General features: G+C 39.4%; 1 protein-coding gene across 1 annotated transcript in view; it reads left to right on the plus strand.

The window, feature by feature from the left end:
- Nucleotides 1-1,811: 1,811 nt before the first annotated feature.
- ttc17 (tetratricopeptide repeat domain 17) overlaps nucleotides 1,812-24,621 on the plus strand; it is a 34,939-nt gene continuing 12,129 nt past the window's right edge. The window contains exons 1-17 of the mRNA XM_037691972.1: nucleotides 1,812-2,000; nucleotides 2,459-2,548; nucleotides 2,667-2,836; nucleotides 2,943-3,054; nucleotides 4,156-4,287; nucleotides 4,523-4,632; nucleotides 4,728-4,875; nucleotides 5,219-5,358; nucleotides 5,839-5,999; nucleotides 7,602-7,714; nucleotides 13,775-13,927; nucleotides 14,202-14,317; nucleotides 15,362-15,518; nucleotides 15,657-15,728; nucleotides 16,053-16,277; nucleotides 17,556-17,775; nucleotides 23,715-23,834. Of these exons, the coding sequence (XP_037547900.1) occupies nucleotides 1,830-2,000; nucleotides 2,459-2,548; nucleotides 2,667-2,836; nucleotides 2,943-3,054; nucleotides 4,156-4,287; nucleotides 4,523-4,632; nucleotides 4,728-4,875; nucleotides 5,219-5,358; nucleotides 5,839-5,999; nucleotides 7,602-7,714; nucleotides 13,775-13,927; nucleotides 14,202-14,317; nucleotides 15,362-15,518; nucleotides 15,657-15,728; nucleotides 16,053-16,277; nucleotides 17,556-17,775; nucleotides 23,715-23,834 (2,410 nt within the window). The 5' untranslated portion in view covers nucleotides 1,812-1,829. The remainder of the gene's footprint in view (nucleotides 2,001-2,458; nucleotides 2,549-2,666; nucleotides 2,837-2,942; nucleotides 3,055-4,155; nucleotides 4,288-4,522; nucleotides 4,633-4,727; nucleotides 4,876-5,218; nucleotides 5,359-5,838; nucleotides 6,000-7,601; nucleotides 7,715-13,774; nucleotides 13,928-14,201; nucleotides 14,318-15,361; nucleotides 15,519-15,656; nucleotides 15,729-16,052; nucleotides 16,278-17,555; nucleotides 17,776-23,714; nucleotides 23,835-24,621) is intronic.

Raw genomic sequence — 24,621 nt, forward strand, 5'->3', positions numbered from 1 at the left:
TTCATGAGCTGTATGCCATAATCATCAGTATTAAAACAATTAAAGACCTGAAATATTTCAGTTGGTGTGCAATGAATCTGAAATATACGAAAATTTCATTTTTATCATTACATTATGGAAAATAATGACCTTTATCACAATATGCTAATTTTTTGAGAAGGACCTGTATATATATATATATATATACATACATACATACATAAAATTACTGTAAATATGAAATGAAAAACAACAAAAAATATTATTTTTTTTAATTATTGATGTAAATTGCAGCTGCATGGTCCACGCATGGCAGGCACCAATTATTCTACACCTCGGAAGTGAGTCTACATTTCTATCTCCGTTAATGTGGCCTGAACCACAATGTCTACCCCCACAAAAGTTATATCAGAACGACCGGCTCGCCCCGTGATGTGTGCTATTACTTTTATTGGCATTTCGAGTTACCATGGCGACGTAATTTGTGAACAAAGATGCAATATTTCACCAACACCAGGAACTAGTTGGTGACTGCCCACTTATTATTTTACACCTGATATGCGTATCTTTTTCAACTTTAATGAGGCCCAAAACACAACGTGGACCTTCACAAAAGTTATATCAAAATGACCGGCCCGGCTCTGAGATGTGTGCTATTACTTTTATTGGCAACTGGAGTTACCATGGCGACATATTTTGCTAACAAAGCTGCCAATTTTCCCATAGGAAAATGAATAGGAGAAAACTTTTCAAAGAAACTGTGTAACATATGGAACCATTTTGGTTCAACATGCAAGGAAGGCAGTGCATTATGCAATGCACGGAAGGCACCTATTATTATTATTAATTAGTAAAAATGACAACAGCAATTATTATTAATTTTAATTATTATAAATAGTAATATTAATATCTAATACTAATTATAATTATGAATATTAGTAATAATAATGATTAATACGTTAACAGTTATTACTATTAATAATTACTTAGTAGTGTTAACTATTGCTATTATTAATTCTTAATGTTAATATTTCTTATTATTAATAATTTAATAATAAATAGGCAGTCCCCGTCAAAGTTTCTCCAGGAACTTTCTAGTTGTACCCAAGTCCTTGTTATAAAGCTTTGATTTCTGTTCAAACAATAGTTGTATGCCTCTTTATGAACAAACAAAAGCCTTCAGGTTTCTGTTGAATAGAAATGTGCAGAATGCATGGCATGCTGTGTCATTTCTCATCTTCAGGTCAGTTATGAGGCATTCAAAGACAGTTGCTACTAACTTACTGACAGTAGTGTTGAATTGTTTACATAAAATGAGGCTTTACTTCAGCTCACATTTAGCCATAACTTTAAAATAACAGCATTCAACACTTTACTTAGCTAGTTGAATACACATAAGTGAGTTATCGTAAAATCAAATGCGAACATTTATCAAAACACGCATGAACGCTCCGAAGACGTCATGTCTAAGCTGTCAGTTTAAGGTTTAGTTAGACTCAGTTCATGACTGTCATGCCTCAGATGCGGAACTGGAGCTACAATGACAGTAAAAAGCTTCAACTTACAGGTAGAAGAAGCTGACTAAAGCAGCGGGACAAACACAAACACGTCTTCAGGCTGCAGCGGTGTGAGCGCGTCTGTGAAAGCTGCCAATATTCTATAAATGTACCTACATTTGCCTTGAGGGGGAAAAATGCCTCGAAGTTTTCGTTTTTGATTTCCTGTTTTCCGTTTTCCGAACGTCACCAAAGATGATCTGAACCGTCGGTTAGTTCGGTCGTCTGGCACGCGAGCGCCCCCGCGCGGCGGGAGAGCTGTGTCGCAGCAGCGCGAGCAGGAGATCGAAAAAAATGGCGGAGCTCGGGAAAATCTGTCCCGAGTCTTTGCCCTGCCGTGTCAACTACACGCAGAAAACGTCGTGTCAAGGGAAGCTGTTCATCTTCCTTTGTGTACTTATAGTGGATTCCGGAGGAGCTACGACTCACTGGGTTGTCACGGAGGACGGAAAAATTCAACAACAAGTATGTAGCTCATTGACCTGCTAACGCTATGTGGCTAGCTGCAATGCTATGTGTCTCGAATTAAAATCATTGTGTTGTAACGTAACTGTAGTATTTATTTGAAGTTGACAACACGTGTCAACTCTGGCATGTTGCATGTTTGGGGACACGGCATTAATACATCTTTTAAGTCACGTATCTATTGAGTAACATAAGACTTACTTAAGCAGCGTTACTTTTACTTTATTGATCAAGTAAATCAGGATGATCAGTATTTCCAGCCTCATTTGATATCTGTCTTGGAAAACCAGAGAGATTAGATTTTTGAGTAATTTAATGCCAACTACTGTCATCTACAGTGAGAACTCGTGGTTGTTTATGTGTCAAGTGACTGACAGAAGGAATTGGCACGTCAGGGAATAGACTGTTCTGTACACAACTCATGAGTGTCCACAGCCATTACTGTGTCTTTGTTTCAGGTGGACTCACCTTTAAACTTAAAACATCCTCATGATGTTGTGATCTTGATGAGGCAAGAAACTCGTGTGAACTACCTCAAGAAGCTGGAGGTGAGTTGAGTTTACCTTTCAGTCCTTTTTGTGGTTTCCATCCAAGCTTTTAAAAACCTAAACAAAGGGGACGTAGGCCTCATTTTCCGCTTGTTCGTCTTTAATCATACTTGAACAGAAGCAGCTGGTAGCACAGAAGATTCATATTGAGGAGAATGAAGACCGAGACACAGGTTTGGAGCAGCGGCACTACAAGGAAGATGCAGACTGTGTGCTGGCTAAGGTGCCCCTAGGAGACCTGGATCTGTATGATGGCACATATATCTCCTTAGAAAATAAAGACATCAAGTAAGCTTTCAGTTTAATTACAAACCAAGGAATTTAGATTTTGACTAAATGACTGTGTACCTTTATGATTCTCTTGAAATTATAATTTCTCTCCTTTTCTTTGCAGTCCTGAAGACTATGTAGATATACAGTCTGCTCTGCCTCCTGATCTAGAAAAGCCAGACTGTGCAAAAATCTTTGAACTACCGTATAGTATCCATTCTTTCCAGCATCTCAGGGTGAGTAGAGGCCAACTTTTATCAAGTGTCAAAATATTGGGATAATGTGTTGTAATTTATTGCAATTATATGTTTATTATGCAGTTTTTGTGCTGTTAGACATAGTAGGCTGATTCAAAAAGTTTTCGATTTAGAGAAGTGGTTCCAGTCTGTGTGCTTTTATAGGAACTGGGAAAAGCAAATCCTGCTTCAGTATGTTTTTAACTCTTTTTGTATTTGTATTACAACAATCAGCTGTTACAATTTTATTAGAAATGTATTTTGGTCATTTTAAAAACAAATACAGAATAAAAAAGTAAATCCACAAAAATTTGGGCTCATGCTGAAAGCAGTCGTACTATATGATGGGATTTCAATACAGGGGTCAAGCTTTGTGGATATAACAGCTTTGATTTGTTGCACGTTTGACATATTGTATGAATTCTTAATTAATTTTATGAATCAATGCATACAGCTGAAACAACTGGCTTACTTTATAACAATTTACATCAAACTTATGAGCAAAGTGTGGGAACTATTTAGGATCAGCGTTACATACTGCAGGAGAATATCACTCGCAGAAAGAAATGTAAATCAGGACATGAAATATTGGATTCAATTTCAGGACATTTTAGATCATCTTCTTTGTTAAAACATGTTTTAGGACATTCAACTTTGAAAAAAATGATCAGTAACTAAATTAAAACAATCTAAATATTTTGCACTTATCCTTCTTTCAAGACTGACTACAATTTTACATTTGTAAAACCTCAGTAACCTGTTTATCTGATGACAAAGTCTACTTTAGTTTTATTTAGTGTGTATTAGAAATGAGTTGTTAAATCAGTTGAAAGCCACTTTGGTTTTCATTTGTTTGTTTGGTTGTTTTTTTTTGCCAAGATGCAAACTTTCAAATAAAGATGTCACTCATTTTTTGGATTATTTTAACATAATGACAGAAACAAGCACGCTTACAGAAAACCTTGAGATTTCTGGCAGTATTTTTGTAAATAACGCTTTATAGGGTAATATATATATATATATATATATATATATATATATAAGTAATGTGAAACTATCTAAATTTATACATACTATTATACTATTGTTTTTCCATTCTAGGGTGTACAAGAAAGGGGAAACCTGACGTCTCCACTTCTTTCTACGGATGATCCCATCTTTAGTTCGCTGTCTAAAAAGCTGGGCCGCAGTGTTGATGAGGTGGGCTATCACATCTATCAGAGCCTGCTGAGGGTAAGCTTTATCTGTTTCACTTTGCCTCCTTAAATACACACAAAAAAATTAGTTTTCTAATCCAATCTTGCAGATATTGGACAAAATATTTATGTCTTTCAGTATATACATGAGGAACTGGCTTTTCTTTTAGTCAATATCAGATCACATTTGCTCAGATGCATGAGATGTTGTTAGTCGTATCCAGATATTTACTAACACTCTGCATTGCTTCATGGTGTGTTGTGTGTTTCAGAACTCATCTTCCTGGGTGCTGTACAACATGGCATCGTTTTACTGGCGTATGAAAAATGAGCCTCAGAGAGCAGTGGACTGTGTAGTGCGTGCTTTGCATTTCTCTCCAAGGTAATGTCAGGCTAGCCACAAGGCTTCTACACTAATGCACCATCTACTGTGCAGAACTGCTCACAGGTGCGTCTCTGCGTTTGCTGTTCTTGCAGGCAGCATAAGGACGTGGCGTTGATCAACATGGCCAACGTTCTGCACCGTGCCCATTTCTCAGCAGATGCTGCCATTCTCGCCCATGCTGCTCTTGACCTTACCTCAGACCTCTTCACCAGTCAATACACTTTGGGTAACATTTATGCTGTAAGTTAAAAAGGAAACCTCTCAACTCACCGTCTCTTTAAGTCCAATCCATGTAGGCACCTATTGCTTTTCATGAAAAATGAAATGAAAAATCAAGCAAGTATTGTGTGTTTTTTAACAAGGTGGGTTTTTCTTGGAAATTAAAATCTTGGCACCAAATTAAAACAACACTATTGTATCATACATAAATTATGTAGCGCTTAGAGTCTGAAGAGTGTTATTGTAGCGTGTACAACTGTGTATATTTTAGTTTGTTTCTTGGATTGCTGCATGAAATGAATCACAACCTGACCTGTACCATAGTGCAGTCTTTAGGTCTTCTCTTTTGCTGCTGTCTTCCCAGATGCTTGGGGAATACAACCACTCAGTGCTGTGTTACGAGCAAGCACTGCAGGCCCAGCCAGGCTTCGAGCAGGCCCTGAGGAGGAAGCATGCAGTGCTCTGTCAGCAAAAGCTGGAGCAGCGCCTAGAAGCCCAGCACAGGTAGGCGAGAGCTTACGCACACACAATCAGCTTCTTTATCTTTAGATTCTTCTGTTAGTGTATCTGACAAAGCATTTTTTTTTTCTTTCTTGGTGAAAGATTTCCCTGGAAATGGTTTATTTGCTTAATGCATATTTATGTGTAGAAACACTTTTTATATTTATTTAACAAATTGGTTTGTATTATTGTGTGAAAAGATAATGGATGGATAATTAAATGGTGCATAGCACTGAAGGTTTGTAGACCAATGTCAGTCTGATCAATGACTAGATGGTGTAAATTTGAGTTGTGACTTTAAAGAAAATGTAATACTGTTAGAGAGCCTCTGGTTTTTTACGATAAATTGACATAAATGTGTCACTATAGCAAGCTAAATACTGTATGGTAGTTGGCACAATGGCTGCCCTTTTTGCCCAATTCCTGCCTCTTTTTTTTGCCAGCCATCTTATGTTTTCCATCTTTATTGCCCCATGCCTGTAGATCCCTGCAGCGAACGCTGAATGAGCTGAAGGAGTATCAGAAGCAACACGACCACTACCTCCGCCAACAAGAGGCACTGGACAAACATAAGCTGCTGCAGGAAGAGCAGATCCTGCGCAACATTATCCATGAAACTCAGATGGCCAAAGAAGCTCAGCTTGGTGAGATGCCATGCACAGTAACTCAGTCAGGGCTGGTCAAAAATGTAGTATCATGATATAAGTATGGAGATTATAATTTAGCTTGTTTTATTCTGTGTAAAATGTAGCTCTTGATTACTAGAACAAAATGACATTTGAAGATCCCTCTGTTTTTTTTAAAGAGCAAACTTCACCCACATATTGAGGACAAGTAAAAGTTGTAGGGATGCACAATATTATCAGCATTATATCAGTATCGGCCGATATTAGCATTAAAGTTAAATATCGGACATCAGCCATTCCATCAAAATAACGCACCGATATAAAAGGTGCTGTTTTTGTACGACAACCCAGTAACAAGGATGCCTGCAGCAGCAGCACAACGTGATGACGTCACGTGCGCCTACCTGATCTCATGGCAGAGAGGAAAATTTAAAATGTCGTCGGTGTGGAAGGTTTTTTTTATCGTTTGTGAGGATGTCGAATTCTGAAGATCTATGGACTATGTTGAGCCTCGCTACATCGTCCCCAGTCAGAGATGTTTTTTTCTGACGTAGCCTTACCCGAGTTACAAGCTGTCATTTCTGACATCATTGAGAAGCTAATAGCCGATAGCACTTGGGTCAGTTTTACCACAGACATCTGGACGTCGTGTTAGCCCCGTTGGTGATTAGTTTTACGGCACAATGGATAGACAAAAACTTTGAACTTAAAAAGGCTGTCCTTTTTTTTTTTTTTGACATTCAAAAAACAAAACAAAAAAAATGTAGCAATGTTTCGTCTTTCATTCGAAAAACTTCCTCAGTCTGAGGTGCTGTATTCAGCTCAGTCTTATAAATAGCACCTGAGCTGAATACAGCACTTCAGACTGAGGAAGTCTTTCGGATGAAAGACGAAACGTTTCTACATTTTTTTTTTGTTTTGCTTTGTTTTGCTTTTTGAATGTCCAGAGGACCACATTTAACTTTTTTAGATTTTTCTACCTGGATTATTGAGCATGCATCAGGATTTTTATCAAATGACCCTTCTGTGTCTGTGGTGACTGTTGTATAGGGTCACCTGATCAACTTCAGTTATTGGTATACTGGTGCTGTCTGTTGACATAAACTTTAAGCTTCTGCTCAGAGTCCTCCATCATAACTCAAATGTTATACTTTAACCAATCATTAAAACTGATACATTCTAAAAACGACTAGTAAATGTTTCTGCTTTAATCATGTTTCTCAACACCTTTAATATCTGGAAGTTATGTAAAATCCAGGTATGTTAAACTCAGTCAAGACTTGGATAAAAATCAAATTCCTTAAAGTTTTTTTTTCCAGTTTCTTTTTGTGTGTGTGTGTGTCTTTTAGTTTCACTTAAATCCTTGTGATCCTGTTAACTATTTACAACAAGGTTTCTGATTGTTAAGTGGTCACGCCTCAGTAGTTTATCTATAAGGCACCTCCTTTCTAGTAAATGATTCAATTCAATACTAATCCAGGTTTATATGGTTCCGTGTTGAACAGTAGGCGTAATTTAATAAAGTGGGTTCCTATAGAAATCGTGCACGTGCATGCTATAAGCAATGAATGACCTCGCAGTGTGGAGTACCTGAGAGGTTGGATGTGTGATGTGTTTCAGGGAACCATCAGATGTGTCGGCTGGGTCAGCAGCAGCGCAGCCTCTACTGCCCTTTCGACCTGCCTGTGCGTTACCACCGAGGTGACCTTTTCGAACATGTCCAGTATGTCCAAGTAAGTTTGGAAAAGTGAACTGTAGGACACACATCGTCATTCCAAGGGTTTCTTTATTTCTGTTGTGTGAAGGCTGAGTCAACACTTTCACTGTTTTCCATTTTCTCTATAAATGTTGCTGCTTCATTTATCTTCCATATGTTTTTAGTTACATAACTAGTTGCACATTTTTTGTGCTTTTTTTAACAATTCGTATATCAAAACGTACATTTACCTCATTAAGGACATTCCTGCTATGAGTTTTTGTATTTGTATATAGTTTATACTTCTTTAACTAGCTGAAATTAATCAATGTACCGGCGTGTCATAGTCACATGACCAATGTACATGGCTCTGGCACTCTGTTTCATTTTGTGCCAACAGTACAGACTTCAACACCAGTTTTTAAGTTGTGTTGATAGGCCACGTAAAACCAGAGTAATGATGAATAATTCATGCAATGTCTTTTTTTTCTGAAGATATTTGAAGCAAGTTGCTTCGGGAGGCAGCAACAAGCAAACTCCACACCTTTTTTGACAAAGGTGCAAAGTTATTTGACTAGCACCAACAAAAACGATGTAAGTAGAAGAATGAGGCGTGAAATCTATGTGAAAGTTCAGCGACGTTCACAACACGGCAAGAGCAAATGTTGAGATTCAAGAGAGTTGGTGCTTGATTAGTTAGGGTGTAGTGAGGGTTTTTTTTTGTTTAGTTTTCGTTTACTCTGTTATTGTTAAATTAGATAAAGAGGCAATTTTTGAATGTGGAGCAGGCGCATCAGCTTTTGAGATGGGGGAGGGCGCTGTGGCAGAGGAGGGAGCCGTGGAAGTAAAGATGGAGGAGGCAAGTTCAGTCAGAAGAGGAAGGCGCACAGTTGGAGATGGAAGAGGGAAGTGTGGAGGCCGAGTCCGATTCAGAGGGTTAGAACTTTGATGTTGAAGTGGGCAACCCTTTGTTTGTTTAGAGGAGGAGCGTGCACCGAGTGCCACTCAGAGGTCCGCCCTGAGGGCGGCGCAGCCACCAGGTCCAGATCCCCGCTAGCTGGAACGTCAGAGCTACACATCAGCTCTGAGCCTTGGAAAACAGAGGTGGATGTAGATGCTGCCCCGGAGGGAAGCAGGTTCCAGCCGCAAAGAACGCCTGAGCTCCAGCTGGATACACTTTCCCCACAAAGTCCTAAAGAGCTTTGTTTATTTATTTGCCACTGACACAGTCAACCGTCTGTAGCAACACAAGAAGGCAGAACAAAATATGCAATCTGAAAAAAATATAAACGGACTGACATTGAAACTGAAGGTTTATAAAACTTTGACCTCCTAATTTATGTTTGGTATCGCTGCCAAAGTATTCAAGACTACTGGAAACAAAATCATGTTTTTTCTGTGCCCCTTCCTACAACCAGATTTTGATCCATATTTTGGAATATTCATCTGCGCAATCCTGATCAGGACGTTCAAAATCATCTGAAAACGGGAGTAGCGGGCCATGACTAACTGTTTCGGATCCGTCCTCTTTATGACGACATCCTCAGTTCATGTCTGGCCTATGAGCTGAAGAGGGAGCTGGCAGTGGATGAGCGAATGATGGCAACCAGGGCCAACTGGAACGGCCCAATATCTGAAGGACAAACCTACAAAATAGTATATTATTATTTTTTGCTCTTGCAGACTCGAGCAGCGGCTACACTATCAGGCTTGGCATTTACACTGGCAAGACTTACTCAGTCAGAGCACGGATTGTCACATCAGGTTGTCCTAAGCCTGTCTTCGCACGGTGTACCATATTTATATGAATATTTACACCAGCTCCAAACTATTTATGGGCCTGGCTGTAAAGAAGTTTGGAGTGTGTGGGACCTCCAGAGAGAGGAGGAAAGGGTGCTCCAGAGTTTGAGGAAATGCTCTCACACACACAAAAACAAGAGAGGAAAAGTGAGATGGCTCAGAGAAGAACCACTTGTCTTTGTGAAGTGGATGGACACAGGGGGGTCTCGGTGTATTCCACCATCCATCCTGGCTTTTCGGGTGAGATAGTGAGTAGAAGGGTGAAGGATAGAGATGGGCGGTGATGGACTGTGAAAGACGTTCCATTCCCCACACTGGTCCTGGCCTACAATAAGCACATGGGTGGAGTTGTTTGTCTGACCAGCTTATTCAGTATTACTCCACCCATAGATAAGACCCTGCTGATGCATTTTTTTGGACATTGCATCAACAAATGCTTTCATTCTGCACCGAGAGATCAGCAGTGCCAAGAAGGAAAAGCCAGTGACACTCAAGGACTTCATGGTGGAGTGCTGTGTCAGATTTGCAATGTGGACACGATGGGTGTTCTCCAGAGAAGGAGAGAGGAGCACATTCCTGTGTTGATCATCCAAACTCAGAAGCTGACCATAAAGGCACCAAAGGCAGGCTGAGGTGCAAATGTTGCCACCTGGCAAAGAACAGACACACCATGGAAGTGTTGGACCTGTGATGAGCCCCTCTGCCTGGACAGACTGCTTCTTTGAGTAGCACAAATAATGTCAGGCATTTTATTGTGAAGCCTCATCTCTCCGTCCAGAAACACCTGAGGAAATGATTGCATTTCAATGTAAATAGTGTAAATAACTTTGTTGTTTGCTAAATTTGTACATATGTTTATGAAATATAGTGTTTATATTTGCTTTTTTATTTGCAAAATTATACATTATAAATAATTGTGGTTTTCACAGTAATCATTTTTTCTACTCGGATTGTATGGGGTTTGTGTGTGTGTGTGTGGTGTGTGTGAGAGATTTTAGGTCTTCTGTGTTGATACAGTTGGTCAAAAGTATACATTTCACTAAATTCACACAGGAGATGATGTACTGAACAAAATGACACCAAACATGGCAGGTTAAACCATTGTTTTGGTGAAATATTTATGCATAATCAAAATAATTCCAAAAACATCCAATTTCCCCGTTGACTCCAGAGGGTGAAGCCATCTTTTTCCTCATTGAAAATGGTTTGTGCTAATTCTGCCCTGCCAATGCTAATTTTGCCTGGTTTTTAACTTGTATTTTCCCCTGCAGGTGCAAGTTTGGCCCTATCAATGCCAATTCTGCTAGTGCTACTTGTACTATTGCTAACTCTACTGTTAAAGTTCAAGTTCAGTAACTTTTTATTGTTGTTCAAAATTGGACACCTCACTGTACAAATTTAAACCCAGCTAAGTTGCATTTCACTGCATCGGGTATAAAGAACATAAAATTTAAACATTACAAACAAAGGTGACAATGCTCGGAGCAAGAGGATTAAGATATCGCTATTTCTAATGCTAATGTTGCTGATGCTGCTATTGCCCTGCTTTTTGCTAATGTTTCACTACTTTTGGATCTTAGCGAGTGATTTACAGCTTCCAAGTAGTGTTTCACTATTTCTGTCTTTTGGTTGGTGTTTTCCTGCATTTTGCCAGGGTTTTGCTACTTCTGACCTCTAGCTAGCATCCCCTGGTTGTTGCTAGTGTTTTGATCATTCTTGATTTAAGCTAGTATTAAGCTAAACTTTGGTATAGTAGTAGGTAAGAGCAATCTCCGATACGTACAGTAGTCCCTTGTTTATCACGGGGGAGCTGTACCCTGAAACCCCCCTATAGTTGAAAAACCATGACGTAAGAATAGTAGTACAAGCAGTAAGTAGCGGAGATCTGACATGCTGCAGGAGGAAGCTTCTCCTGCAGCTGTGGGCTGCACACAGGTGCAGCAGGTGCTAAATAATTTTAAACAAGTTGTGTTAAATAAAAATTCCATGCCAATTGTCATGTCCAATCTTATCTTGAAAATACGCGAAGTAGCGAGTCTGCGAAAAACAAACTGCGAAGTAGCGAGAGACTACTCTGAATGCTCTATATTGAGCCATTAACTGTTAGTGTGTACCCATTTTGTTTGTTAGCAAAATTATTATCAACCACTAGACACATTTTTAGGAAAGTATTCACTGCATGAAACAGGTTATCTTTTTTATTTATTTATTTTATTTATTTATTTAATTTTTAAACAGGAAAAGATTAAAAGAAATCGGGCCTGGCTCAGCATAATTGCTGTTTTACAGCAGGTTCCTGTTCTGCAGAACATAAATTAAGCACACAGATATTCAGCACCACACCTCATCAATAGACATACAGACACATCACATTACAAAACACAAGAACAGCAGCATTTACACGGCAGACACCTAACAGTGATTGCAAAAGAAGGAGTCTAACAGATGACGCACATGAGTCTTCTTAAAAAGTGCCAATGTTGAGATGGATTTCACATGTTGTGGAGTGTCATTCCATGCTTTGGTGTAAACATAGAAAAACGATCTCTGTCCATAACAGTTTTTAAAGGCTGGTAGTGGCAATTGTCCGCTTGTAGCAGCTCTAGTTGAGCGACCATTTCCACACTTGGATTTAGGGATCAAAGCAGAGAGAGCTACATTATTAATACCATAAAAAACCTGGAAATACAACTTAATACTGCTGTGTAGGACATAATTTTGAAAAGTTAAAGCATTTGAAGAAGAAAGAGCTGTACAGTGATGAGTCCAACCAGTGAGTTTGTTGTGGATTTTGTAGGCCCTGTTGTAGAGCCTAGCGATGGGTTTTAATATTTCATTAGTAGTGAGAGACCAGACAGGTAAACAGTACGACAGAGTTGAAAGTATTATGGCATGAAGATAAGTGTTGGAAACAGAATATGTCAGATTTGATCTAATTTTGGAGTAAACATACATTTTTTGTTTCAGAACATATTATTAACCTCTAAATGGTGAAGTAATTGGTTAAATAGTGTTTTTTTTTAGCCTACCTTAATGAAGATTTAACAGTGTTTACAAGTGGCTTATTGTATTTATTGGTGATGTGAGTAACTGAAAAATAGACGAGGTTACCAAGCTCCCTGTGTGCTGCTGAAGTTTCTGCTGCAGGCCTAACATGGTAAATTTATATAGTCTTTCAACTATTTTTGGCCAAAACTTGAACTGTTACATTCAGCTGGCATCGACAGTTCAGCTATTGCAATTATTTTTCAACGTCAGCAGTTTTCAGCAAAATCATTCAGCATCCACGCGGCATTTTTACAGGGAATGCAAATGTGTCTAGTTAAGAACTGATTTGAATACAAAACAAAGAAAAACAACAACAAATGGAATTAATTGTTAATGTGAAGTGCACTTTTTACTCTAATGCTATATTTACAATTTTCTTTCAGAGCTTCTTAAGAAAGCAGACTGGGCTGGTTTTCATGTTCGCAGTATATGTTTGTTATAATTTGTGACTTTTACTGATGTTTTTAAAGACCATCAGTTCAGTAATGCCGAAGTCATTTAAGTACTACAGAAGGTCCCGTTACAAATATTATGTTTTTCAAAATTTGGTGATGATTGCACAAGTGTTTTACTTGCATGTATTGTACTCCATTACTCAAGTGGTTGAGGATCATCAAGTTCTGAACATTTTAAGAACTTTAAGCAAAGTAATGAAGGTCTATCATAGGAAAGAACAGTCAGGAACATACATAAGTAAAAAAAAAAAAAAAAAAATGTCACCATGCTTAAAAAGTCTCATTTTTCAAAAATATTTCACAGCATTAGTGAGTCACTGTGGGCATCAGGAAATCAGGACCTTGTGACATTGCCACTAATTAAAAAAAAAAAAAAAACTGTTTAAATTATTTTGATTGACACACAACACAAATGTAAAACCAAAGAAAATCCCCATATGGATCTACTGAGTCCAAATTTTAGACTGTTTGGCTCCAACCTCTGCCTCTCTTGGTAAAGCACAGATAGTGAACAGATGGTATTGACATATTTGAATCCGTAGAGGAGCAGCAGTAAAGTATGTTTTGCTTGTGACACCATTAACCAGTATAGTTACCACAACATTTTGCAGCAAATCAATCCTTCCCATCTGGTATAAACTTGGTGTTTCCATTATGTGCTTTTCACTGTAACAGTGACTCAATACACTCATGTATCTAAATTTATTTGACCAAAGTTGAAATAAATGGATTAATGGAACTGTTTGAAAGCTGACTTTAGGAATCTGAAGTTCTGTTTCTCTTTTTTTGCACAGTTTGGGGAGGAGGTGTCTGTAGCTTCCAGTGTGGCACTTGTGTCAGAGCGCAACTCGAACCAGACAGCAGCCAGCCCCAGACTCCATCCCTCCGTGTCCGGAGAGCAGGACCCTGCAGCCGCCCTCTGGGGGAGCCATCAAGATTACACACAGGCAAGATGAGAGGACTATGAGCTTAAAAGTTGATGTTTTTCCACTCGCATGGAAACAATAGTATGAAAGTAAACATGCCCAGTGTTTCGTTTCACATACTGCAGTCAGCTTAAGTTTTTTATGGGTTTCCATAAATGTATTTTTATTTTATTTTACCTGCATATTTAGAAAATAAAAAAAAACACACATGACAAATTCTACAAAAAAGCCCAATCAATAGATTTAAAATATGTTTATGAGAATGAGTTACTGAAAAATGTGCTTTTGCTTTTAGGACATACAGAAGATCTTGTGGCCTCAGAGTACAGACTGTGTACAGGAGTACTCTCATGTACCTCCTGCTCACTTGCTGCCAACCTATTACCTTTCACCTGAAACTCAAGGCCTCAAGTCAGTACTTTTTCCTGAACTGGAAGTTTTGTCTTTTTATTTTATTTGTTTTGTGGTGACGTAGTTGTATTATAGTTACAAGCCACATACATTTAAAACATTTGTTTTCATACATCACTGAATAATGACGTACAGCTGAAGTTAAAGCTTAGTTTTTCTTTGTTTGGAACATAAATGCAGAAGTTACATGGCTGATGTGTAGCTTGTATTATAGCTTCCTTCTAATGTCACAGCTTGTCAGTATTTTAGATGGGTGATGGGAGAACTGGATCTTTGTAACGATGTATCTAGAAAAGCCTTAATGTTTCTTAATGGGATTAACGTCTGGACTGTGAAGTGGCCAATCCATGTGTTAAAAGGATGCTCCTAAAGAAATTTAATTTTCTCTGATGAATCCTGGTATTATTGTCATGCTCAACATGAACAAAACTCAAAACAGGCAAACCAACAACTGCTTTTTAATAATAGTTTGTGTTATAAGACTTTCAGCATAGTCTTGTACACACCAGATCTTTTGATTTGAAAGATAAGGCCATGTGCAGTATTATTAACCAGAGCTGGATGTTGATTCACATCCATGTAAACTTGTTGATTTTTACAACTTGCAAAAAATCAGAATTTCCTTTAAGTGGACTATAGCCTTCATTAATAAACCTGTGCTTGTCCTACAGTTTTAAACAGATGAGTTTTTTTATTATTAACTGTTTTGTTTGGGTTTTTTTTTTGGTCAATGTGTGATCCATTTATAAAACACTAAAATGAAAGACAATAGTCTATTAGGATTTGGTAAAACAGTCCTTTGTACCTCTGGTTTTCAGGTTCTTTGCTCATCTATAATGTCTTTCGTCTTATTGCTGTTGTGGTAATTTAGCTGAAAGTTAATGTTGCTTTATTATTTGTTAAGATAATCAGATTCAATGTAAATAGATGTAATGTGTGTCACACTATGGACCACCAGAACAATAGATCAAGCTTGAGGGGAAAAATAGGCTTGTATCTCTTGAGTCACAATAATAATAATTGTTGTTGTTTGTGTTTATTTAGCCCAGTGGCATCTCTCCTCTATGGCAGCAGCAGACCTTCCCAGGCTGTAGGTGTACCAGATTGTGGCACTGCCCCCCAACCATACCCAGCCCTCCTGCCTGCTTCATTAGACTGGACCCTGGAAGAAAATGAGCTCCCAGATCCTTTTGCCTCAGAGGTATATTTTTGTCTGTACAGTTGACTGTTACAGATATCGTACATATACTATGCTTTTACATCTTTACTCGGAGTCCAAGTGTTTTGTGAAAAAATAAAAACTGGACCAAACTATAAAGTTATACTTTTGTGTTTACAGATACTACGTGTACGCAGTGGAGGATTTACACTAGAGCAGATTGGCAACAGAATTGCTCACGCTATGAAACAAGTAAAGGAAGCGCCTCACTTCTCTGTTCTAACAGCAGCATAATATATCCCACTACTAACTGGAAAATAAATTTAGGTCTAAAATGGTGGGGAGTGGCACATAGCATGCTTTTGTCTAACTTTTGAATCAGAATTTAAATGGTATTAGAATAAGTGAATGCCCACAGACTTGACTTGTTGCATCTAGTTGATAAAGGGTCTCTTATCACGTCTCAGCTTTGATCATAATTTTTTTCAGCCACACTATCAAACTTAAAATCTAGGTTTGTCTGATGCTACACTAAGTCTTTCCTTCAGAACTAACCCCGTTTGTTTGTATTCACAGAGTACTATACCCCAGTGGCAGGTCCACAATGAGGCAGCTCTTTTTTGGCGGGCCAAAGGCAATGGCAGTCGTGTCCTGCAGTGCCTGCGACAAGTGCTGAGTTCAGCGCCACCATCCCACCACCATTTGCCTCTCACCAATGCTGCTAACCTGCTGCTGCACCACGGCATGACCACCCAATCACAAACACTGCTGGAGCATGCCTTGGCACTCAATGCCTCAGAGGTAAAGAGACACTGGTTTATAACCTTTTAGTGTTCCACAGTTGAACAAAAAGTGGCAAGAAAGAAAACAAGTAAGAAAGTTTTGCTCTTTGCTTCATAGATTCTCCAGTTTTTAACTGATGAAGTATCTTGGTCAAATTTTGAGGTTGAGTTTGTTTCCAAAAATCTGTTTCCCCTATATTACTAGCCATGACAGGGTGCTCATCGCTTCCGTGATTTTTGTCAGGGAGTGGGGGTAGGGGGGTGGAGACAGAGACACGCCTGTGCTGCGCGCTGTTTGTACTGACAGTTTTCAAGCGGGGGGGGGAGACGGTTCAGCGTGAGGGAAGATACAGCACAAGCGCTGCCTTTAGCTTTTTAGCTAGCGCACCACTAGCTTAGTGCTATGTCGGGAGGGGGAGTTGCTTCCATAGGCAGGGTGCTCGGTTCAGTTGACACTGCTTGTATAAACACTGAAAAGTGTTATAGATCTGCAGAGTAATAGTTAAAACAGATCTTGGGGCAAAAACTAACAAAAGATAATTTCTAGAAGTCCAAAAAAAAGTGTTTGATAATTGCAAATGCCAGACATAACTGGCAATACAAGTTATAGTAAAAAATATAGCAAAACTTGTATTTTATTTATTTATCAACCTTAATTTAACCAGGTTAATCCCACTGAGATCACAGATCTCTTTTGCAAGGGAGGCCTGGGCCTGAAGGCAGACTAATGTGCATGTTTTTGGATTGTGGGAGGAAACCGGAGTACCCGGAGAAAACCCAGGCAAACATAAGAACATGCAAACTCCACCCAGAAAGACCCCAGTTCCATTCTGGGGATCAAACCCAGGATGTTATTGCTGTGAGGCAACAGTGCTAACCACTAATCCATCGTGCTGCTCAGTAATATTTGCGTGTGTAATATTTAAGTAGTGCAACTGACTGCAACAAAGTCAAAGTTTCTTTGTCATTCGCACCACATGTGGTACATGTGGTGGAACAAAATTATGTACACAGGGTCCCAGTTACATCCAACAAAGTATAAATTGTAAAGAAAAACGGTAATAAGATCTAAGATATGAACTAAAAATACGCTTAAGCACTAGTAGTAGAAAAACAATACACAACAATAAAAACAGTTTGCTCTAAAAACTGTAACTACATGTCTGATTGGTGTCTCAGTCCTTGTTTTCTCTCTGTCAGCAGGAGGTGCACAAGCATCTGCTAAATTGTTTTGTCAGTTTTCACATGTTACCCATTAGCTAATGTTCTGCTGTCTTGTTTTGTTTTCCTCCCTCAGCCTCACATCCTGCTCAGCCTCGTGAGTGTGCATTTGGCCCAGAGCAATGTGACAGGTGCTCTGGATTTGTTCCGCCGCATCCTGGAATCGACCCTGTCCTCCCCATCTTCCTTCTCATCCTTTGCTAGCTGTGAACAGTGTCGCAGCAGCCTACCTTTGCTGCGGTGCCTTCAGTTCTACCCCTCCCTTTACAACCTTTCACACCGGGAGTCTTGCTCACGTGAGTAACTTAAAACACATAGGGGTTAGGTTTTTATTTTTACAGTTAGGTTTCAAGTCATGACTTCTGAAAATATAATAGTTTACAGAATATGAAAGGCTTGAGCCTTGAAACAAATGAAGTTGATATTTATAGTAGATAAAACAGGCTTCTTTTTTGGAAGGGCTGATGCTTTGTTTTTATATTTTGCTCATGAACACAATAGTGTTTAAAGTATGTTCAAGAAAATAATGCAATAATGATGAAACAGGTTTTGTTGGTGTTCAGTAGTTTTAGACATTGCCAGTTGTTTAGAAAATCAAACGTGGCGTGATGTTTTTTTTTCTTCTGATTTAACAATTTAAAATTGACATGAACAGTATAGTTGTGAGCTCTGGTTAAGATAAAACTATTGCCAGCATCTCATTTTCTCTGAAAACATTTTATCCATCCATCCATCATCTTCTGCTTGTTCCAAAGTCTGGTCTCTGGGGCAGCAGCTTGAGCCGGGAGGTCCAGACATCTCTTTCCACAGCCACCTCTTCCAGCTCTTCTGGAAGGACTCCAAGGTGTTCCCAGGCCAACCGAGAGACATAGTCTCTCCAGACTGTCCTGGGTCTCCCCCCCGGGTCTCCTCCCAGTTGGACATGCCAGAATCATATCCCTAGGGAGGCGTCCAGGGGGCATCCTTACCAGATGTCTGAACCACCTCAACTGGCTCCTCTTGATGTGGAGTAACAGTTCTACTCTGAGTCTCTCCAGAATAACTGAACTTCTCACCCTATCTCTAAGTCCAGCTACCCTGCAGAGGAAACTCATTTCAACCGCCTGTATCCACAATCTCATTCTTTCGGTCACTACCCAGAGCTCATGACCATAGGTGAGGGTAGGAACATGGACTGACCAGTAAACAGAGAGCTTTGCCTTACAGCTCAGCTCTCTCTTCACCACAACAGACCGGTACAGAGTCCACAATACTGCAGATGCTGCACCAATCTGTCTGCCAATCTCAAGCTCCATTCTTCCCTCACTCGTGAACAAAACCCTGAGATACTTGAACTCCTCCACTTGAGGCAGAACCTCACCCTCGACCTGAAGAGAGCAATCCACGCTTTTCTGACTGAGGACCATGACCTCAGATTTGGAGGTGCTGATCCTCATCCCAGCCGCTTCACACTCGGCTGTGAACCGCTCCGGTTAGAGCTGAAGATCACGGCACGATGACGCCAACAGGACCACATCATCTTCAAAGAGCAGAGATGGAATCCTGAGGCCACCGAATCGGAGACCCTCCGCCCCCTGGCTGCACCGAGAAATTCTGTTTATAAAAGTTATGAACAGAATCGTGATGACGGGCAGCTCTGGCGTTGTTCCACTCCCACCCTGAAGGGGTCCGACTTACTGCTGGCAATGCGAACCAAACTCTTGCACCGATTGTATAGGGACTGAACAGCCTGTAACGACGGGCCCCCAATCCCATATTCATGGAGCACCCCCCACAGTGTACCCCGAGGAACATGGTCAAAAGCCTTCTCCAAGTCCACAAAACGCATGTAGACTGGATGGGCAAACTCCCATGACCCTTCGAGGATCTTAGTGAGGGTAAAGAGCTGATCCAGTGTTCTACGGTCAGGACGGAACCCACATTGTTCCTCCTGGATCTGAGGTTTGACCAACGATCAGACTCGCTTCTCTAGTACCCCTGAATAGACCTTACCAGGGAGGCTGAGGAGAGTGATGCCCCTATAGTTGGAGCACACCCTCTAGTCCCCTTTTATAGTTTCATAGATAGATTTTATGCAAACTTAATATTTGACACTTCTTCTATATTTACATCAGCCTTGATTTATGATCAGCTGGGCTTTTCTTATAATTGCAACTTTCACTTTAATGCTGAACCCTACAGCTGTGAACATGGAGGGTTTTTTTCTAATTTGAAGCTGAATATTTATTTGCTGCTGGTTTGTATTTCATTATTGAGCAGTGTTCCATTAAGACAGCTTTTTCTCAGACACGGTGTGTCATGCAGACTGATAAACCAAATCGGCTAGTCACTAGTCCATGTGTTCCAAATATTGTGCTTCATTTTATGCATAACTTATTTTAGTGTTGGTCTTTATAAAGTGAAATAATGTAGAATAACTGCAACTTTTGAGGAAAAAAATAACCTGATGCTAAATTTAACTGTACTTGCTTTAGAGAAATAACTACACATGTCATATTTCAGTGCGTACCTCAATATGAGGGTCACTAGATAATACAGATTGAGTACAACAAGAAAATAAAACAATTGCTAAGTTACCTTTTTATTTTATTTAATTATTTTTTTCCTCTTCAAAATTCACAATTCCTCTCCAAGAGGTAGAGAAAGGAAATGATAAGATGGCTGGTCAAGTATGACAAACAAAAATTGTTTGAGTTCGTTTGACCTAGACTTGATGTGAAATAAAAAGCAACACAGAACTGAATGACATCTCTCGATGTGAAAATACAAAATAAATAAAATATTAAACTCTTATTCCTAGCTTCTCAGCTTAGGTGGATAAAATTCTGAGACAATGGTGCTTTATATCAAAGATGTTGAAATGAACAGCTTTACACAGCACGTTTCAAAGTAAACCGTTTGTGACACCTGCTGGCTGCACATGCACAGCTCACTCTTCACTGCCTTAGTTTTTAAGGTCTTTAAGCTTCTGTTTTATTCTGAAGCAGCCATTCACTCGTTTGATGTGGAGTTAGGCCTGTCGCGATAAACAATAAATCAATTAATCACATAAATGAAAATTATCAACCTCATCTTCATTTATCAGCTTTATCGTTTCTTCGTCTCTCTCGCTTTCTACTGGACACTGGATGACAAAAAGCTCAACTCCGATGCTCTTCACTGACCCCCCCCCCCCCCCCCTTCTCTTTAAAATAAATTTTAACCGTCCAAAATCGCATTTTTGGATCATTAAAAACAACTAAGCTGAGAAGCTAAGCTATGAGCTAAGCTAACAGGCTGACCTCGGAGAAAAAACCTCTGTCTTGTCGAAGCTCCAAAATTCATGGTTGAAACCTGTGCCTTCGTGTAAAAACTTGTTTTTCTCTGCAAAAAGAAGCTGAGAACTTGTTTACTGATTTTTTTTATTTTTTATTAAAAGCATTGTGTGAAAATGTTATGCTAAAGAGCTCAAACCACACCAAGCGTCCGTCATTTTGAGAACTGAAGAGAGACAACCCATGTCACGTTAAGGGCCCTCCCTCTCATTTTTCTTAAAGAGACACGCTGCTCTCTCTCACTATCCGTCATTAGGTTCAAACAGTTTTATATTGCCATCCGGTCAAGTCAAGTCACATTTTATTTATATAGCACATTTAAAACAGTAACTGTTATCAAAGTGCTTACCAAAAAAGACCACAGGATCAAATATTAATAACAAGATATTACAGCAACATGAATAAAAGCATAAAAACATGAAATATAATTAAAAACAATGAAATACTAAATCAAATCACCCTGCGTTTAATGTCGGGGAGTAAAAGCAAAATGGATGAACACAATCATCAACAACGAAATACCAAATGAGATCACACTGTGTTAAATGCCAATGAGTACAGATGTGTTTTTGAGGAGAGATTTAAAAATAGAGACTGAGGTGGCCTGTCGAATGTTGATGGGCAGATTGTTCCAGAGTTTAGGGCCCATGACTGAAAATGCCCGATCTCCTCTGAGCTTCAGCCTGGTTTTTGGTACGGCCAAAAGCAGCTGGTCTGATGATCTCAAGGCCCGAGAAGGAGTATAAGGATGAAGGAGGTCGGAGAGGTATGAGGGTGCAAGGCCTTTGACACACTTAAATGTCAGCAGAAGAATCTTAAAATCAGCTCTGACACGCACAGGAAGCCAGTGAAGAAAGGACAGAACTGGAGTAATGTGCTCAAACCTGCGAGTTCCTGTTAGTAGCCGAGCTGCAGCATTTTGTACGAGCTGGAGACGTGAGAGAGACCTGACTGACCCCAGCATAAAGCGAGTTACAGTAGTCCAGCTGGGTTGTAATAAATGCATGTACTAATTTTTCAAGGTCGGATCTGGACAGCACGGACTTGAGCTTAGCTATCTGTCTTAGCTGAAAGAAGCTTTTTGAAGAACAGAATTTATCTGCTTATTAAACTTAAAGTCCGAGTCTAAAACTATCCCGAGATCGGTAACAGACTGTTTTAGATATGGCTGAAGGGAGTCCAGGTTTGCAGGATCAGTGACAGTGGCAGAGCTAGGGTTAAACACAATGACCTCAGTCTTCTGATCATTAAAACTCAAAATGTTTGCAGCCATCTAAGTCTTGATGTCATCAAGACATTTTAACAAAGGGCGAATGGAGGAGGAACTGTTAGGTGTTAACGTCAGATAAATCTGAGAGTCATCAGCACAACAATGAAAGGAAAGACCATGTTTCCTCAGGATAGACTCTAAGGGGAGGAGATACAAAGAAAACAGAAGGGGTCCAAGAATGGAGCCTTGCGGGACCCCGCAGGAAAGAGGCACTGAAGTAGATAGTGTTAGCAAAATTAACACAGAAACTCCTGTTGCTCAGGTATGAATGGAACCATTCTAACGCTGCACCAGTAATCCCAAGCCAGTATTCTAGCCGGGATAAAAGGATACTGTGGCCCACAGTATCAAATGCAGCGGTAAGGTCAAGGAGTACCAGGACCACAGATTGACCAGAGTCATTTGCCTGAAGAATGTCGTTGCAGACCCTAACTAAGGCTGTTTTGGTGCTGTGAAGTTTCTTAAAGCCAGACTGAAAGATCTCAAGAATAGAATTTCCACTCAAGAACTCTTTAATTGAGTGAAAACTATTTTCTCCAGGATCTTAGAAAGAAAGGGAAGTTTGGAGATGGGTCTGAAGTTTGAGCAGGTTAAAGGGTCAAGTCTGTTTTTTTTTTTTAAAGGAGTTACCACTGCATGTTTAAAAGCGTCAGGAACTACACCTGTAGCCGTACTGCTGTTTATAATGTCAAGAACAGAGGGTCCAATGGAGGGTAGGACTTGTTTAAAAAAACGTGCAGGGATGGGGTCAGCAGGGGAACCTGAGGGTTTCATATGACCAATGACGTCATCTAGAAATGAGAGGGAAATGGGTTCAAACTGGTTAAAGACTGATGTGGAGGGGACAAAGACAGAGGGGTCAGCTGTGGTGTGAGGAATCAGTGACCTGATCGACTCAACCTTTTTAACAAAGAAACTGGCAAAGTCGTCACACGTAACTGCAGTGGCCTCCCAGTTGGCAGACTGAGGCACGGTTAAAATGGAGTTAATGGTGTTGAAAAGAACGAGGGGATTGTGGCTGTTTGAGGCGATGATTTGGGAGAATTTTTTTTTTCTTTTTCTGATTTAACAGTGGCCTGGTACTCTTTGTAACATGTTTTTTGCATGATAAAAGAAACATGAAGTTTGTCCTTCTTCCATTTACCATCTGGTGGTCGAAAATAGGTACTACATGCTAAACAAATAAACATTTCTTCTTAAATTTGACAATAATGACTAATTATTGTAAAATTTGAAACAATATTACTGTTTATCGCAATAATTTCTCAGACAATTAATCGCCCAGAAAATTTTGTTATCGTGACAGGCCTATGTGGAGTGCTATAAATAAGATAGTTCTATCATGGCGGTTACCAAAATGCAATTAAAGTATTGCAAACACTTCTAGATAGGATCGGTGGTCACCCTTGACAATCATATTGTTGTGTATTACTTGTGTCCACTTTTCCAGCAACTTGTGTGAAATAAAATTATGATGAAATACTTTTACAGCATTTCTCACTTAATCCGTTTTTTTGTTCAAAAACTTATTTAAAGTACCGGTACACTTTTTGATATCTATGTGTGAGTATATTTAATACATTCAAAATGTTTATTACATTGTCTTGACTCTGACAGTGTTTTGATTACCTACAATTGTGTTTGTGTTTAGAGGGTGGTGTCTGTATGCCTGAAGAAGATCTGAGCATACAGCTGGAGGAGTGGGAGGACAGCGAAGAGAAGCAGGATACAGCTGCAGTTTCTGCCATAGAAGACACACTGCTCTTTGACAGTAAGAATGTGACATCTGCAAGTTTAATAACATAGTAAAGTTGTTTTCTAAAGCTGTGTTGCGAAGGCTGCTTCAAAAATCATACAGTTTAGAATTGTATTTGTTTTAGTATAAGTTTTTTTTTTCCACCAATTCAAAACAGAACTAATATAAAAGGAAAACCGGTTGAATTAAAGAGCAATTAAATAAATTTGACTCATTTAAATAATAATAAAAAATTCCAATTAAATGCAACTGCATTGTCTAATTTAATCCAGTTCAATATATTTTAAGATAGTACAGACTTTTTCTCAAACTTTTTAGGTTCAGGGACCCCTTACTGGGGAGAAAAAGTTTCAGGGACCCCCTCATAACCCTCATGTGTAATAAATAATTTTCTTCAATTTGTCTCTTTAATGCAATGGAAATATTTGTGTAACATACCGGTAAATAATTAAGACCTGTTCTTTAATAGTGTTAGTACAGTTTTTTATACGTTTAAACTTGAGGTATTTTTCATTCAAGACACACCTAATTAACAACATTTTTAATTTCAACTTCCAAAAATTACGGTTTTGGCGGACCCCCAAGCACCGGCTTGTGGACCCTCGGGGGGTCCGGGGACCCCAGTTTGAAAACTACTGCTCTAAATAATACCAGTGTATAGACAACTGCCAGCACTGATGTAGCGCTAAGCTAGCAGTGATTACAGATTTGCTAGCTAAAAAGGTACAGAGGCCAACTGTCGGAACAAGCAACGAGCAACACAGACATGTCTCCATCTCTACCCCCCACCCACCCCCGTTGA

The sequence above is a fragment of the Nematolebias whitei genome, chromosome 2 (assembly GCF_014905685.2).
Source record: "Nematolebias whitei isolate Nwh7 chromosome 2, NemWhi1, whole genome shotgun sequence".
Classification (NCBI taxonomy): Eukaryota; Metazoa; Chordata; class Actinopteri; order Cyprinodontiformes; family Rivulidae; genus Nematolebias; species Nematolebias whitei.